At 40.7% G+C, this 18298-nt stretch overlaps 1 protein-coding gene across 1 annotated transcript in view; it reads right to left on the reverse strand.

Annotated features, from left to right (window-relative positions):
* The window catches only part of CAMKMT (calmodulin-lysine N-methyltransferase), a 448575-nt gene that overhangs the window by 18765 nt on the left and 411512 nt on the right, over window positions 1-18298 (reverse strand). The window contains exons 8-9 of the mRNA XM_003416105.4: window positions 11860-11934; window positions 2626-2689 (exon numbers count right to left, since the gene is read on the reverse strand). Of these exons, the coding sequence (XP_003416153.1) occupies window positions 2626-2689; window positions 11860-11934 (139 nt within the window). The remainder of the gene's footprint in view (window positions 1-2625; window positions 2690-11859; window positions 11935-18298) is intronic.

Below are 18298 nucleotides of genomic sequence, written 5' to 3' on the forward strand. Positions count from 1 at the left end.
GCTCTCATTTCTAACACTGCAGGTTGCTGTGGGCCCGTCGAAATTTCACTCCCTGCTCGTCACATAGATAGCATCAGTAAGTGCCACCCACTGCAGGGCCCTGTCCCACCCTTGTAGGAGCTCAGGGTGAGTATCAGCTGTCAGTAGGAGGGCTGCTGTTTATCTTCAGAGGGGGCTACTGTGTGGAGCTGCTCTTCAGACAGGGGTAGGGTGTGGTTCAGGGTTTAATAGAGGGTACGGGATTGCTGCTGGAGACTCCAGTCCAATCTGCATTTAGGTCTATTCATAGCTTGGGCAGTTTTCTATTGTAAATCAAGCGAATCCTCTGCAGAGCAGAGAGTATCCGCCACAAATAGGCTTTGAAGGGGTGTTGGGGAGAGTGAAGTGCTGTTTGTGCAGTGTGAGATCCAGGAGTCCTTGAAAGCATTGTATCTAGGTAGATACATTTTCAGACAGGCCTTTCCTTCCAAGAATCCCAGCGGCCTCCCTGAAAACCCTGAACTTCCAAATGCTCATAAGAATCACTCAAGGTTAACTGGGGGTTTGGGGGTTAGAGTAGGGTGGGAGAGGGAGGGGGTGGCGGGGGGATGAACCCACTAACCCACTGCCATGGAGTCCATTCCGACTCATAGTGACCCTATAGGACAGAGTAGAACTGCCCCTAGGGTTTCCAAGGCTGTAAATCTTTACGGAAGCAGAGTGTCACATCTTTCTCTCATGGAACAGCTGTTGAGTTCGAACTGCCAAACTTTTTGGTTAGCAGCCAAATGCTTTAAGCAATGCACCACCAGGGCTCCTTCCAGGGTGGGGATGAAGAGGCCCCAAGTTCCTTTTTCTACCCTCAACTTGGGCTGCTCACACAGCCATGGCAGCAGCTGTCAATAGCTTGGAGCATGCCCCTTCCCTACCTCAAGGCCTACTACCCACATTGCAGGGGGAACTGAGGCCAATTTAACTTAATTGATTACCACTTGCAAAGCTGTGGTTATTCCTCTGAGAGGCCTGTGTAAAGTCTCTGAGCTATACAGACATAACAAAATAAGAAGCAACAGTGTAAAGCAAAGGGTGATTATCAAATTGCTCTGGGAAGCTTCAGTGTGAAGAAGATAGAAAAGAAAGATTGTAAGGTGTTAGTCTGTAAGTCTTGCAAAGGTCAGAAGATGACAGCAAGCTTTCTTTGTAAAAAAGATTTTAGAAACAAAACTTCAGAAAATACTTTTATATGTACATGTATACACATATCTACCTATCTACCCACCTACCTATCTACCTACCTCTATCTACCTATCTACCTACCTATCTCTCTATCATCTATCTACCTACCTATCTACCCACCTACCTACCTACGTACCTATCTGCTTGTATATCTATCATCTATCATCAATCATCTATCAATCTATCATCCATCCATCCATCCATCCACCCACCCACCCACCCACCCACCCACCCATCCATCCATCCATCCATCCATCCATCCATCCATCCATCCATCCATCCATCCATCCATCCATCCATCCAATTTACCTACCTATCTACCTACCCACCTACCTACCTATCTGCTTGTATATGTATCTATTATCTATCAATCTATCTATCCTTCTGTCCGTCTGCCTGCCTGCCTATCTACCTATCCACCTACCTACCTATCTATCTGCTTGTATAAGTATCTATTATCTATCTCATCTATCTACCTATCTGCCTACCTACCTACCTATCTGCTTGTTTATCTATGTATCTGTCTGTCTGTCTATCTACCTACCTACCTGCCTATCTTTGCAGACTTTTCTCAGATAAATGTGAATTCATGCCTTAGATTACATTAATATGTTAACTTCTTTTAAATTCCTATAACACAGCAAGAGTCTTATATACTTATAAGATTTTTTTTTTTTAAATGCATGAGCTTTAAACTCGTTTTCTTACTTTAAATAGATGTATATTAACTCTCCGTTTAGGCTGCAGGACCTCCTAGCTTAGTCTAACAGCCCAACAAAATAAGAGTGGATACAAACTCTGTAATTTACTCACAGGCATAAATGGATATATAAATGTAAAAATGTGCACAATATTTTATGCCATGCTTGGCTTCATTGTGACCTAATGTTTATAATATGTAAATAATGGCTTCCTTTTCAAGCATAGAACTTTTAATATACAGATTAATCTAAAGTTCTTTTACTTTAACATAAACAGAAATAAAAAGGAAAAAAAAATCTTTCTCAATAAATAAATACCCATTGACAAAGGCACCCATTGAAGGGATTAAAAATGACAGAAGTCAACAGAAAACTTTCAATATCATACTTCTACTTTAATATGGAGATATTTTTATCAAAGGAAAAGACTCAAGAAATGCTTTGATAAAAATAACCTCACAGTATCTTTGAAGCGGTTTTATCCATTTTACTACCCACTGTGTTTCTTATCAGAAGGCCAAGGGTAAGAAGTTTCCTAGTTATGATTAGGGAAGAATCTGATAGATCAGAAGGCCCAATTGAAGTTGGACATAATAAGTATTAAAGTATTACATGACATTAATCCTGCCATTCCGTTACTCTCTCCATCTTTGTGCACAAACTAATTATTCTGAAGCCAGTGTTAGGGAGAAAATAGAAACATACTTACCCTGGGCTGGAGTAATCTCTTTATTGCATCAACAAGGCTGGCTCTGTACTGGTCCAGAAACAGGCTGACATTGAGAAGAGAGCAGAATCCAGATTAAACTGGGTTTTCAATTCTAATGATACTAATGGAGATAAGTACAAGGCTAATTACACATGTTTACCCAAAGCTAAAATAGAGAAATTGTTTCCTTCCATTCAAGTGTCCCATTGAAAAAAAAAAAAAAACAGAAAAGATATTGTGTTATCTAACTAAAGCCAAGTTGTCAACATGCAAGGGGCCGGGATTCACACATGACTGGGCACGTGTAAATGCTGAAGGGACAATTTCTAAACTGCTGTGTAGGGGAAACCATCTGGTGAGATGAAGTACTCCTGGCACTTCTGGTCATCAGAGCCCAGGCTCATAGACCTGGCCCTCTTCCCACAGAGAGTGCTTTGAGGCTGCCTCCCCCCCAAAACAAACCCCAAGACCCGTCACACTCAAACCACACAACAGGTCTCAGGTGGTAGCAGTTCTGGTGACTAGGAATCACACTGAGGTTAGACTCACCTAGTGACCTAGGAGTAAATGGCTCCAAAAACAAAAAAACAGGCTCCAAAAAAAAAAAAAACAGGCTTAGGCGTTGCAAAACAGAAACCATGGCTGCTCTGGATTTTTTCCCATTGACCTGTATGTTCATTTTCCCCCCAGTTAACTGTGGTTTTTCATTTTCCCCCTCTGGCCTTTGGAGAATTTCTGCTTTTGCTCTGTCAACTTTTGGTTGGGTTATTCTGACTCTGTCTTCCAGGCCTCGTCTTGGAATCTTGGGATAGAGTTTCCTTATCTGAGACTTACAGGTCTTAGATCTCTGAGTTTGGTTTACTTGGTACTAGGTGGTGAAGAGTTAGCTGTCAAATACCATGTGAGTCTTAGAGCATCTAGAGAAGGCCCCAGAGCACTCTGTCAAGTGAAAACAAATTTGCTAGAGTCTGTCACCACCCATTGGATGGAACCACTTTTCTTCTGAATTCCATATTAGGATACTCATAACTCTGATAATTACGAAGTTTGGAGCTCAGAAAATGGAGCCGAGTCTGTGAAATCTGAACAGTCCTGGAAAATCCAGGATATCTGGTTGCCAAAGTCATGGGACTCCAACAGCATTAAACAGAGGGAAAAGGTAACGGAGATGAGGTACAACCTGTCCTTCTGGAGCTTACACTATCATGAGCCAGGTACAAGTATATATAGATTAGACATAAATGTCAGAGACCAACACAAATTTTAATTACAAAGCCCAACAACTCATTACCATTGAGTCGACTCCAATTCCTATCAACCCTATAGGACAGAGTAGAACTGCCCCATAGGGTTTCCAAGGTTGTAATCTTTACAGAAGCAGACTACCACATCTTCCTCTCATGGGGTGGCTGGTGGGTTCGAACTGCTGATCTTTTGGTTAGCAGCTGAGTGCTTAAGTTTTTTTTTTTTAATGCATGAGTTTTAAACTCGTTTTCTTACTCTAAATAGATGTATATTAACTCTCCATTCAGGCTTCTTAATAACAAAACAGTTAATACTTATTGAGCTCTGTACTAGGTGCAAGCATCCTTCTAGGAGTTTTTCACGGATTAGCTCATTTAATCCTCATGTTATTCCCTATGAGGTAGTTATTACTATTATTCATTTTTTACAGCTAAGGAGACTGAGGCACAGAGAAGTTCAGTAACTGGCTCAGAGTCGCACAACTGCTGAGTGGCAGAGCTGGGGTTCACATCTACGTGGTTTGGCTTCAGGGTCTGTGCGCCATACTGTCTCTTACACTTGATTCCAATTACTCCTAAACACAAAGTAATGAGTGGAAGAGGGGCAGGTGACAGACAGATTTAGGTAGGAGAAGCAGATCGTTAGATGGCTGGAGGTAGGCAAGGTTTGTCTAGAAAGCCTTCCTTGGTTCCTTCAGTTCATGGTGACCTCTTTGTTCTCCAAGTTCAGGATCACACAGTAGAGCATTTGAACGTTCTCCCAGGTCTTATGTTCCAGAATTACCTCCCACCCAGACTCTAAACTTGAAGGCAAGAAGGAGCTCTTATGTTTCTTCACCTCTTCCACACTTGGAAAAGGGCTGAGAACATGGTAGACCATGATGGATTCCTGGAAGGCTAGAAGTCACAGAAGATGAGCAGTGGCACAGAGGTAGTCGAGGCTTAACAAGGGTGACACATAGATCTTCAGCTTTAGAGTGATCACCTCTAGGCTGTGCTTTTGCAAAGCAAAGCAAAAAAAAGACTATCTTCCATGTAATAAAAATTCACAATGACAGTTTTAGAAAAAAGCAGGGAAAGCAGAACTGTTTTTGAAAAGAAATCTGTCTTAGTTATCTAGTGCTGCTATAACAGAAATACCACAAGTGTAACAAAGAGAAATTTATTATCTCACAGTTTAGGAGGCTAGAAGTCTGAGTTCAGGGTGCCAGCTCCAGGGGAAGGCTTTCTTTCTCTGTTGGTTCTGGGGGAAGGTCCTTGTCACCAATCTTCCCCTAGTCTAGAAGCTGCTCAGCACAGGGACCCTGGGTCCAAAGGATATGCTCTTTTCCCATCTCTTCTTTCTTGGTGGTAGGACATCCCTCTCCTCTCTGCTCTCTTCTCTATCTCAAGAGATTAACTCAAGATACAACCTAATCCTGTAGATTGTGTCCTGCCTCATTAACATCATAGAGGTTAGGTTTTATAACACGTAGGAAAATTACATAGGATCACAAAATGAAGGACAACTAGACAATACTGGGAATCATAGCCTAGCCAGATGAACACATATTTTGGGGAGATGCAATTCAATTCATGACAGCATCTTAGTCCATAGCACAATTCCAAATGCATTTATTTGGAGAGTAATGTGGAAGACCCTACCATTTACAACTTGGAATTCCCCTCTTGTGGGTGGCTCCTCACAACTTAGGCTAGAACACCCGGCAGCCTATGCATCAGCCATCCCGTCAGGGCCTAAGCAAGGCCCCTGTTCCCATTTCTAATGCTACAAGTTGCTGTGGGTCCCTCTGATTTTGCCTCCCTACTCTTCACATAGCATCAGTAAGTGCCACCTATGCCAGGGCCCTGCCTTACCCTTGTCCAAACTCGGGGTGACTATCAGCTGTCAGTAGGAGGGCTATTGTCCTCCTTCAGGGGGGCTGCTGTGTGGAGCTACACTTCAGACAAGAGAAGAGTGTAGTTCAACGTTTAATAGTGCACTGGCTCTGACTTTTTTGCTATGTGACTTTGGGCAAGTCACTTCAATGAGGCCTTGGTTTCCTTGTCCATAAAGGCCCACCTATGTGGCTGTTGACAGCATCAAATTAATAATACATGTTAGTTGAAAAATATTTGTGGAGCACCTACTACATGCTAGGTACTGTTTTAGGCACTGGAGATAAGCTATAAATAGGATGGGAATCCTCAAGGAGCTTCTGTTCTGTATTCATTTATGCACCACCAGCCCCAGCATAGTATATACACATAGGCAGAGCTCCATGGATATTCACTTACTGCCTGACTGATTGATCAAGACAATTCTTGAAATTGAGGCACTTAGGGGGTTACTTTCAATAATCCTAAAATGGCTTATAGGTACGCTTGTTAAGGATGAATCAACATTTAGGTAGGATGTATCAACTGGACGGGGCTCGTTTCTCATCCGATTGACTCCCTTTTTGGCAACAAGGAGCTGGAAGAGCATTTAATGAGAAGTCTCCAAGAAATCAGGGCTTGGTTTTCTTTGGCCACCATGATATGTTCAGTGGAAGGTTTTTTTTTTTTTTATGGAAGGATGCTTTGAGCAATGGAAAAAAGAATTCTGTTCAGATGAGCTAGAAACCATGTCTAGAATGGGAACCTTATCCCATTCTATCTAAGAACATCACTCAGAATTACCTGGTTGTGGCTCATGGGAGGACGTTGGTATCTTTCCATAAAACTACACAATTAAATCTTGGTGCACACAATGTATCTAATTCAAACTCTATAAAGATTCATCATTAAGTCATGTTAAACAGTGATTAATAACCATTAAGGACTGATAAGAAAAGAATCACATGGTAACTAAGTCTTTTTAAAAGTTTGCTCTGTAGGACTATCCACTTTATTTTTAAGCAGGGTAATAGTACCTTGAATTTTAATAATTATGCCTTTTTTTTTTTTTTTTAAGGAGGCTATCACTCGGGGAAAATAGCTGTTACTCAGGCCTTTAAGAATCCTAGCTTTTGGATACACAGCATTAAGCAAAGCACACTGTTCAGTTTATACCTGTGCATCCTAAGAGCAAGTAAGATCATTAGAAAAAATAAACAGCACCTTGAAAGCTGACCTTACAAACATGCTGTATCAAATACTCTCTCTATTTAACATTGGCAATGATGACAAAGATACTAACGTCACAGCTCACTGGAAAATGCAGTTTAAGACACGGCACCCACTCCAAACGTTGTTATTTGAAGGGTAATCCTATCTACTCCATCACTCCAAATCAAATCTCCCATAACCAACTCTCGTGGTTCTCTAATAGATCTTTATTCTAAGCAAGCTCACTCTTCTACTCAGCTCTGAAGCAGAATTTATAACAATTTGTAGGAAACATCCTATGAGCAATTTCAGTGTGCTTTAGTGGGAGCCATATATAATCTCCTGAAAATTCACCCCTTAAATAAGTCCTAATGGGCTCAGAGAACAGCAGTAGCTTAAGTGGATCTATTTAAAAAGGCTGAGTGGGTCAGTGATTGGTATGGAGATACCATTTCAACTCTCCCTCCAGTTACTGAGCAAAATGCAGCGCGACACCGCAGTCAGTATAGTTTGGCCATTAACACACACATGCGCACACATGCACTCTCACAACGCTCTATATAATTCACTTGTGGAATCAACTCTAGCTTCATTCCACCGATCTGAAGCGCAGGTTTTAGGACAAAGGAAAGGTGCTGGACCATTTTCATTGCCTCCCTTAGACTCAGAGTTTTATGCAGAGCACAGAGCATCCATGATTCCTCTCACCGGGAAATTAATTCTCACAGAGAACAAGGAGGCAGGTCTTCTGTCAGTATCCACAGAAAGGAAGACCCCATGTAATTTGCAAGGTGCAACGTGCTGAGTTAAAGTCTCTGTTTTAGACTTAACTTTCGGCAGTGGAATGACCTCTTTCAACGTTTGCCAGCCGATTGCTGTGGGAGTTGGGACTGACGCTGGGTTTTAATCTTACTTGGGTTCTACCCCTTTAGTTGTGAATTCTTGGGCAATTTGTGTATATCATTTTTGGGACTGAATCTCCTCAGGTGTGAGTTGGAAGGGTTGACTGCGTTTGGGTTAAAGAGCTTTTCAGGTGCAGAGGTCTGTGAGTTGTGATTTAGAGTTGCCCATGATTACAGCAGAAACCCTGACAGCATAGTGGTTAAGAGCTATGACTGCTAACCAAAAGGTCAGTGGTTCAAATCCATCAGGTGCTCCCTGGATGACCTACGGTGCAGTTCTACCCTATGAGTCAGAATCGACTCGATGGCAATGGGTTCTGGTGTTTTTCATTATGATCACAGCATCCGAAAGAAAACAAAGAAATTCTACAGTCTATAGCATTTCTGCTTTGAGAAAGAAAATAACATTTTCACAAAACAGCTTAAAAATTAAACTTTTCTCATCATTTAGAATAAAGTAAAAAGGATGGAAAAAAGAAACAATCCAAAGTATAGCCAGGGTGAAAACACTGAGACAGCAAACAAAGTGGGGTGCTACAGGCCGACGTATTTTCCCCTATTTCTTCCAAAGTCTCCAGCCACCTGCGTGCGGTTGTGCTGACGGTCCTGCATACCTCAATGGGCCAGGTTATGGGTGGCATTTCAGAGGTGCTTCCCAGCCTTTAAGCACCCAAACGTACAGAGACATTTCTATTTTTGCAGAGCTACAATGAACTGGAGAGCCGTCGAACACTGAATGAAAGCGTTCATTGGATAACAAACAGCTCACTTCCAGACCCTGAGATTTTACTGTGATTGAACAGGAGTCTGGAAAGGCAGGCTTAAAATCGACCATCACTCGCTGTTCGAAGCTTGCCAAGGACCGGGCCGGACTGTGTACCAGCAGAAAGGAATCTGTATATTAAATTCAAATTTAAACAAGTCCATTGAAGGACTTAATAAGCAGGCTTTTTTTCCTACACCTGTGGCGAAATATTTCTAATATTTTGATGTTTGTCAACAGCATCCTTTTGCAGGTGTGGTTGTACTTGACTTTTCCTTCTGCTTATTTCAAAGTTGACATTTTACAAGTTATTTAGGAACTCTTGAACCACGAAACGATTTTTCATTATCAAAAATGCTGAACGGGGACATAATGGCCAGCTTTCACTGCTAGCCCTCTTTATTTTATAATTTAGTTGAGCTCTGAAATGTAGATGTGAACCAAGAGACTGTCTCTTCTGAGAAATCAGTTCTTTCCCTCACTGCCCACAGGTTTATGAATGTTTGAATGTAAATATATGAATATACGAATGATTTAAGAACATAAACATACCACCGCTTGTTGTAACCATGTGCATTTTACTTGAACCACAATGTGGGTCTGGAATAAAAAAAAAAAAGGTCTGGAATAGGTTTGTGAATACAGCTTGTTTTCATGTAAATGGGATCAAGCAGCACCGCTGGTTAGTTATTCAGAGAATCAGACAATGCCACCCTTGCTGGAAATGCTTCAAGAAGAATTTAATCTCCATGTACCTGGTATCTGAACTCAGACTCTTGCTTCATATTCCTGTCGCCTAATCCAGATCTTATTGACTGTCAATGACTAAAGGATGGTGTGAGATTAAACCTGATCTAAAAAAAAAAAAAAATTTTTTTTTATGTATGTGTGGCACCTATTTCTGGCACAGAGTATCTGAGGTTTCGTCTTGAGGTGGTGTTTTAAGAGAGCTTTCTTTTGCTCTTCTGTGACAGTCTTAAAAAAAAAAAAAAAAAAAGAACGTAGCATGGTCAGCCTGCCTGCCCCTGGAAGCAGCAACCATGCCGCGACTCTGACAGAGAAACGGTGAGCCAACAGGACACAGAGCACTCGTGAAATCCTGCATTTCATTGCTCTAGGCACAACGAGCGTATTATAAACATTACTTTGCTTTCTAAGTTTCTAACCAGCTTACCCATCCCTGTGAATATGGACAGAGGCCATCACCCAAGCATTTCTTTCCAAAAAAAATAGCAGTGACAGTAGCTTAATGTTTCACATTTACCAACACGAAATGATAAACAGACTGACTTTCTGGCACTTAAAACACCGGGAAAAACAAACAAACTCAACAATTCATGCATAGAAAAGCCATCTATAAAACTTACTTTGTTTGTATCCATAAATTCTCACACAGCTCTCTCTGTGTGTGTGTGTATACATGTAAAATTGTATTATGTTATGTATTTTTAATGAAAGCCTTAAACTGAGTATGCATTATGTATTTCAGTTGGACGTGACCCTGTTGTTGGCTAGGGGAAAAGAGAAAAAAAAAAAAAAAAAAGACTATTTTCAAACATGTTGTGTGGCTATTTTTAACGTGACTGAGAACATTAATCAGAAAAGAGCTTAAATCTTACTTCCTCTGCTTGTCTCTCTGGTACAAATAGGATGACATGGTGTGAGTGACCGCAATACCAGATATGACAGAGCCAGGCTGTTTTGATATTTGTGTGAAGGACAAATAACTCTAAATCTCTTGGCCAGACCTGACTTTCCCCACATAATCGGGAGCCCATTCGTGTTCGACCCTTGCCTAAACCTCCAGAAGATACTGCCCTCCTTCCTTCCTTCTGGTGCTCTCTGATCTGACTTTCATGCTTAATCTGATCTAATCCTGCCAGCATTATCTTCATCTGTGCAATGAGACCTGGAGGCTCCTTTCTCGGATTTGGTGAGGAAAGGCATTTACTAAATTACTTGCTCAAATCATATGGTGAGGTTTTAGCTCCTTATTTTTGATTAGATGAGGGATGTCACAATGAAGCATAATATCAATGATGAGTCAGAAAACTACATTTTGCCCGTATTTGCAACAAGGTTTTCTGAAACTCAGTGCAAAGAGACTGAAAGAGCCAGGAAGCAAGAGAAAATCTCAGCTAAAAACAGAACATTTACTTCTTGTCGAGTAGTTTTTAGAAGAATTTAATTTCATTGACTTTGGTGGAAAAGTTACCCATTGAAAATCTTTTTAAAATAGAAAGTTTCCTTCGTGAAAATTCAATTCCATTCATTTGACTCTCCTTGGGGAAAGTGCCTGGGTTCTGGATCTGACAATTGGGCTTAACAATGTAATAGAACTTCCCTAGAATCTGAGCCCACGTATTCATATCGAGGGTGTCATAAGAACCATCAAGATGAAACTATGAATAAGATCGTCCTCCTAACAATATGGAGAGTACTTGTCAACTGTCAACATTTCCCACATGATGAAACGATTATTATTCAACACGTGGAAAGAAAATACATAAATCAGTTGAAGTCATTATTAAGGTCTGAAGCACAGTTATCCTATAACTTAGGATCAGACTTTCATTAACAAATAAATAGATTGGGTTAAAAGAGAAGACTAATATCTAATGTAAATTATTTTTTAAAAAGCAGGCATCTGACAGATTTCAAGACTATTATTTGCATAAGAATAAAAACATAATTCTATCATTTTTGTTTTATGGATAATTAAGTATCATAACTGAAGACACTGAAAATATTAGGTAGCAAACATACATTTTTAAGAAAAGACATGTCTTCAAAGACATTCCATAGCCATGTTTATTTGCTGGAGTGCAGATGAGCGTGTGTACACACATATATGTTCCCTTATGTCAATAGTCAGATCTTTCCAAAGAAGTAAGCTAATTGAGCTGTTTGTGTTGATAAACTCCTTTTTCTCCAGACTATTCCTCTCTGAGCCATAATTATTTGCAATTTGCCTAAGTCGTCCATTTACTGATACGTCAAGCATGAAAGAGAGGCAATTCCAGAAAATGGAAATGCTTCTCAAAATCAATCTTTGGGAAATAATGTGGTAGAAGTTACTGTGTGATAGAAGACTACCTTATAACTGTCACATTGAGATGAATATTAATTTGCTGAGGTTAAGGTGGCTTTGTGCTTCATTTGTTGACTTTGCTTAGCCATCAGCGAAGCAGCACAGCCCAATTACTCTAGCAAAGCTATTTTTTTTCTAACAGTTTTATGATTTTTATGTACTTACCAGTCAGCACACATAACAATGTCAAAATGTCCTTCCAGTTGAGAGACATCTGTCTCGTTATCCCATCGTAAAACGCTTGAGGAAAAAAGATTTTAAAAATTATACTCAGGTTTTTTTTTAACTTTTGATTTCGAGCTATTAACATTATTTTTTGTGGCATTTGAAATCACTTAAAAGATATATACAAATTATTTCAAAAGGCGTAATAAGAAAAAACTGTTCTATACTTTTACTTAGTCTTCAAATCTAAAAGAAGAATTCTCTATTTAATACAATAGTTAAGCTTGTGTTAGTTTTTATAGGTTTTTGTAGGCAAGCTCGGGAGAAATATCTTTACCATAGTTGTTAGAATGACTCTAGACGCTTAAGACCAATGAGATAATATTGAAATCGAAGTATTTCCCATCTGACTGGAATACAAATTTATAAAAATAAACCATGTGAGATTTAGTGTATATCCAGCCTGCCGGGCATGTCAGTTGCATTTCTTACTTATGAAACGAGCAATTTAGCAAGATGGAGAAAGAGAATAAAAGAAGAGCCAATTTTCATTTGGTAGTTCTCAGTTTATAGGCATATTTTAAAATATGACCAAATTTCACCCATTCTAACACTTAGTCTCCAAAAGAGGGTGTTTTAAACTTTACATTAATAACAATCATTAATAACATCTATTTGAAAACTCCAGTCATATTTATGAAGCCAACAGAGATTTCAAGTCACTTTCCATTAAGAACTGTGATGATTAGCATTTTACATTAATGTGTTTTAATGATTCCTCTCTCCATCATGCCAAAACCATGATTTATAGCACTGTTTTTCAAACCAAAATTCTGCTCTTATTTTCTGTTTTGTTACTTAAAGCTAAACTGAGCGATCAGAGTCTACCCTATCCAGTTACAGTTAACTTACCCTGGTGAATTCTTTATTTCTCTTCATCTTCCTTGAGTGAAAAGTCACATGTTTGAATGTGAAAATAAGTCTTCTTTTAATAAGTACAAAAAGTATATGCAAAATGTACGTATACATTAACGCACATCAGAGCTCGTGAATTTCTTAAGGTGGAAAGACAACACACATCGCCATGAAAATGCCTGGGCAGACTGAGCGTCTGTTGCTCATGAGCTCATTTAACTTATTTGTACTGAGCACCTACTATGTGCCAGGCCCTGCGCTGTATCACGACGGTGCCTTCAGGGCGGCAGCCCAGCAGGTCACACACCATTGCCATCAAGTCAATTCTGACTCATAGTGACCCTACAGGGCAGGGTAGAACTAACTCACAGGGTTTCCAAGGCTGTAATCTTTGCGAGGAGCCCTGGTGGTATAGCGGTTAGGGGGTCAGCTGCTAGCCAAAAGGTCGGCAGCGTGAATCCAATGGCTGTTCCTTGGAAACCCTACCCGGTAGTTCTACTCTGTCCTGTAGGGTTGCTATGAGTTGGAATTGAATCGACTGAATGGTAATGAGTTTGTTTTTTTTTTTTTTGGTAATCTTTACCAGAGAAAACTGCCACATCTTTCTCCCTCATAAGGACTGGTGGATTAGAACTGCCAACCTTTGAGTTAGCAGCTAAGCGCTTAACCACTACGTCACCAAGGCTCCTTCAGCAGGCCATACAGACACTTACACAAGTCATTCCAATGCAGCATCCTATGTGCGCTGGAAGTACACAGTCTCGGAGCACTGAGGATGTCTTCCCAGAGGAAAGTAAGAAATCCTGAAGGAATTAAGGCTTGCTTTGGATTCCTTAGAAACTCTACACAGTTGGGGAGGGTAGGGAACAACCAACACCAAATTTCTGGAAACACCGAGGCTTCCAGTGCAGCTAGGCCTCACACAATGGGACAGCAGCCTGCTCCGCCCTCATCAGAGGCAAGGCGTCTTGAAGAGTTTCTGACGTGAACAAGGTAGTTTAACATACAGATCTATACTAGACTCTCTTAGATCGTAAAACTAATGTGTTTACCACACAAATTTTGGGAAACAGAGAAACACATTAAAATTTACTCATAATCTTACCATTCCAAGAGCAATTATTAAGAAGATGCTTTTAGTACACTTATAATTCAGCGATGCAAATGGCTTACATGCTTAGGTACTAACCAAAAGGTTGGAGGCTCAAGCCCACCCAGAGGTGCCTCGAAAGAAAGGCCTGTTAATCTACTTCTGAAAAGTCGGCCGTTGAGAACTCTGTGGTGCACAGTTACACTCTGACACGCACGGGGTCACCATGAATTGGAATCGACCTATGGCAACTGGTGATGGTGGTAATTACTGAAGTACAAGAACAGAAAGTGCTGGAAAGTCTGTGGTGGTGTTGGATATTGGATTCCTGAGGTGCTTCAGCTTCTTGGTGCAACAAAGACAAACTGAAGAGACCAGGGTCTAGGCAGCAATTGGCTGTGGATTACCGCAGCCTTTTTAACAAGTCGTAATTCCAAAAGAAGTTGAAATGCTCAGCTTGGTCACGTAAGGCACAACACATTCCCAGAGGCATTTTTCCCCAGCTCTCACAAGGCTTAGGGCTATATTGTTCCCACAACCATAAGCATGTGATAGAGAGGGCGTGGTGTTGTTGACAGAGTGTATATGGCATTGGAGCAACAGACTAACCTAGGTTCGGATCTTGGTTCCCTCCCTACTACCTGTGTGAACTTGGGCAACGACTTAACCTTCAAGTTTGTTTTCTCACCTGTAAAATGGGGATAAAAATGGCCACCCATTTGAACACATTAGGGGCACCATTCAGGCTGTATTTTGGAGTTGTATTGTTCACATAACATACGGTGAGAATGGCGGCCCCTAAGGTCATGCAACCAGGTGGCCTTCTACCTTGGAAGGTTAGAGATGATGGTGATTTCAGTATTCAAGGAGCTGGCCCTTCCAACCCTGGGGCCTCTCAGTTCCTTAAACTCCTTCCTTCCGATGATCCTGCTCTCCCTCCTCCTCAGCTATTCTCATGAATGGTCACGCTTGAGCAGTGCTTCAGCCGTGGAAAGGATCATAGTTTTGTCGTTTGTATTTGATCTGTTGTAGGCCAATGCTTTTATAAAATACAATAATAATTCATAGAAAAATGAGATTTAAAAAATGAAGACATTCAAATACGAGTCCACTGATCATGTGCTTATATGTCATAGCAGTGTTTCTCCACATTTACTTTCAATTTCTGAGTTTGCTTCACTGGGGACAGACAGTTCACAGACTGGCACCTGTACATGGTCTACTCATTGAGTAGCTCTGTTCTGGACCTTGTCTTTACCAATAGCTGCACCCCGATCCACTCGCTGACCGCCTTCTCCTATCTTCACAGATTACCCCTTCTGTAGGTGTGATTACAACCATTCTTCAGTCCCAATGGCCTATGATCCACTGATCCTATCACTGTGTTATTCTCTCTTCACTAGTGTTTACCTTCCCTCTTTGCCCATATTGAATTCCTTGGCCAATAATTACTGTCTTGCATACACCCTAAACTCTGTTATCCTGCCTACTTCTTCATATGTGTTAAATTCAGCTCTCCGCTTGCTCTGTGCCTGGCAATTATACTTACATTTCCCTTGTCCACTTACTCTCCCACTCTCCTAGGTCATTAGTTTGTACCTTCTCTGTTTTCAAAATTCTAACACCTCCTTCTACATTCTCACTTTCAGCTGATGATCTTGCTTCCTGCTTCACTGTCAAAATTACAGCAATCAGATGAGAACTTCTATAAACTCCCACCACCATACTTAAGCTCCTAACAGTGTTGGCACCTACACACTCTGTCTGCCTGTTATCATAGATGAACTCCTGTCTAAAGCCAGTTCCTCTGCATATGGCCTCGATTCATCCCTTTTCAGCTACTCTAGGACATGGCTCTGGCAATTCTTCCTTCTCTATATTATCAGTTTTTTCCTTTCTACTGGATCATTTCCATCAGTGTTCAAACATGTAGTTATTTTCCCCGTCTTAAAATATCCTCTCTTGACTCTGCTTTCCACTCTAGCTATTGCCCATCTCCCTACTCCCTGTTTGCAGCCAAAATCCTTTAGAAAGTTGTCTCAACTCTTTGTTTCCAATTTCTCTCCTCCCATGTGCCTTTAAATCCACTTCAGACTTTTATCATCATTATCCCACAAAAAAATGTTCTTTTCAAACTCACCAATGATTTCCAGGTTGCTAAATTCAGGTCAGTTCTTAGTTTTTATCTTACTTAACCTAACAGACTTCTCCCATGAACTCCAGATTCATACATCCAACTTCCTACTTTAATATTTCCAGTTGCACATCTAATAGACATCACAACGTTAACATGCTCAAATTGAATTTATGATCACTTTTTCCAAAATCCACTTTATTTGCGATCTTTTTCACCTCAGTCAATGGTAATTCCATCTTTCTAGTTGCTCAGACCGAAAACCTTGAATACATCCCTAACTATTCTTTCTCTAACACCCCACCCCACATAAAATATGGCATGAAATGCTGTTAGTTCTACCTTTGAAATATATCAAAATCCAACCACTTCTCTCCACTTCCACTGCTCCCACCCTGGTCTAAGATGCCATCATCTCTTATTTGAACTATTTCATAGTCTTCTAATTCTTTGCTTCCACTCTACAATGCTCAAGGGAGTAGCCAGAGTGATCCACTCAAAGCATATATCACATCTTCTCTATTTAATACCCTGTAACAACTCTTTTCACTCAGAGTAAAAGCCAAAGTCTTTACCATGATCTTTAAGACCTTATACAATCTGACCTCACCTCCTATTACTCTCCCCCTTGTTCTCTCTGCTCTAGAATCACTGGCCTTCTTATGATTTCTTGATACACCAGGCATGCTTCTGCCCTGGGCCATTTATACTAGCTGCTCCCTCTGTCTAGAATGCTTATCCTCCAGATATCCCTATGGCTCACTCCCTCACCTCCAAGTTTTTGCTCACAAGTCTTACCTTCTGAGAAAGGCCTCCTATAACCATCCTATTTAAAATTGCAACCATTCCCTTTCCATCCCAGTCCTCATGAACCTCCTTATTTTGCCATTTTTTTCTATAGTACTTGTTACCCTTTAATGTGCTATATGGAGTGCCTGAGTGGCACAAACGGTTAACATGGTCAACTGCTAACCAAAAAGTTGGCAGTTTGAGTCTACCCAGAGGTGCCTTGGAAGAAAGGCCTAATATCTACTTTCAAAAAATCAGCCACTGAAAACCTTACAGAGCACAGTTCTACTCTGACACACCCGAGGTTGCTATGAGTCGGAATCAACTCCTCAATAACTTTTTCTTTCTTTAATGTGCTACATAACCCTGGTGGCGCAGTGGTTAAGAGCACAGCTATTAACCAAAAGGTTGGCAGTTCAAATCCACCAGCTGCTCCTTGGAAGCCCTATGGGGCAGTTCTACTCTGTCCTAAAGGGTCTCTATGAGTTGGAATCAACTTGATGGCAATTAGTTTGGTTTGGTTTTTTACATATAACTGAATCATTAATTTAGTTTACTCTCTTCTCTATTAGTGTGTAAACACCATAATCTTTACCCGTTGCCGTTGAGTTGATTCCGACTCCATAGGCATACTTATTTTTTATTTGTTTCGTATAATCATGTATTTCCAATGCCTAGAACCATCCCTAGTACATGGTAGCTGCTCTATAAATATTTATTATGTGAATGAATTGTGTATGAATGTACACTGCCTGGCACATAGAAGGTATGCAAGACATAGAGATTCCTATAATTATGCTGTTCTATGAATAGAATATATAGATTACTAGATACGGAGGCCACTTAAAATACTTTCCTAGGACTTCTTCTCTCAGCAAAGATGGAACAATTTTAAAAAATTGGACAATATATATATATAAAACAACACTTTTCAAGGCATTGAACATTGCCAACAAAGGACAGTGGTCCCTGAGAGAGGGGAAACAAAGTGAGCTCTAACATTACCCCAACTTTCTCCAGTGAGAGACTTTCCAGGCTACAGTGTAGGGAAGGGTAACTGAGGTGAAACTAGGTGGACTCCCTGAGTTGAGGAGCTAGAGCTAAAAGTTCAAGGAAACCAAGGCATCTACAGTTCCCCAGATGAAGAGGGGAGAGCTGTACAGAGAAGGAACTTCCAAGATCTGCAGATGGAGTACTCCCCTTGGAGTACTCCACGGAGTACTGGTTGGCACATGTGGGTGAGAAAACTACTCGAGGTTGGGAAAAGAATCATCCATCTGACAGGAGTGAAGGGGACTGGGCCCAATACTCACACAGGGCCAGGACTAGTGGCTGTTCCCAGCAGCCAGACTTAGAAAACCTCGTGATTCACAAAGCATCTGGTAGAGTCCTCAGAAGGGTCTTGTCTCAGTAGTGGGGAGTAATTAGCCCTAGAATAAATGCTGTTCTGGTTATAACTAATCAATCTTAAAAGCAAAACCCAAAAAGATCAAACTATTTCGAAGTAACTT

Source organism: Loxodonta africana, chromosome 26, assembly GCF_030014295.1.
Source record: "Loxodonta africana isolate mLoxAfr1 chromosome 26, mLoxAfr1.hap2, whole genome shotgun sequence".
NCBI classification, from domain to species: Eukaryota; Metazoa; Chordata; class Mammalia; order Proboscidea; family Elephantidae; genus Loxodonta; species Loxodonta africana.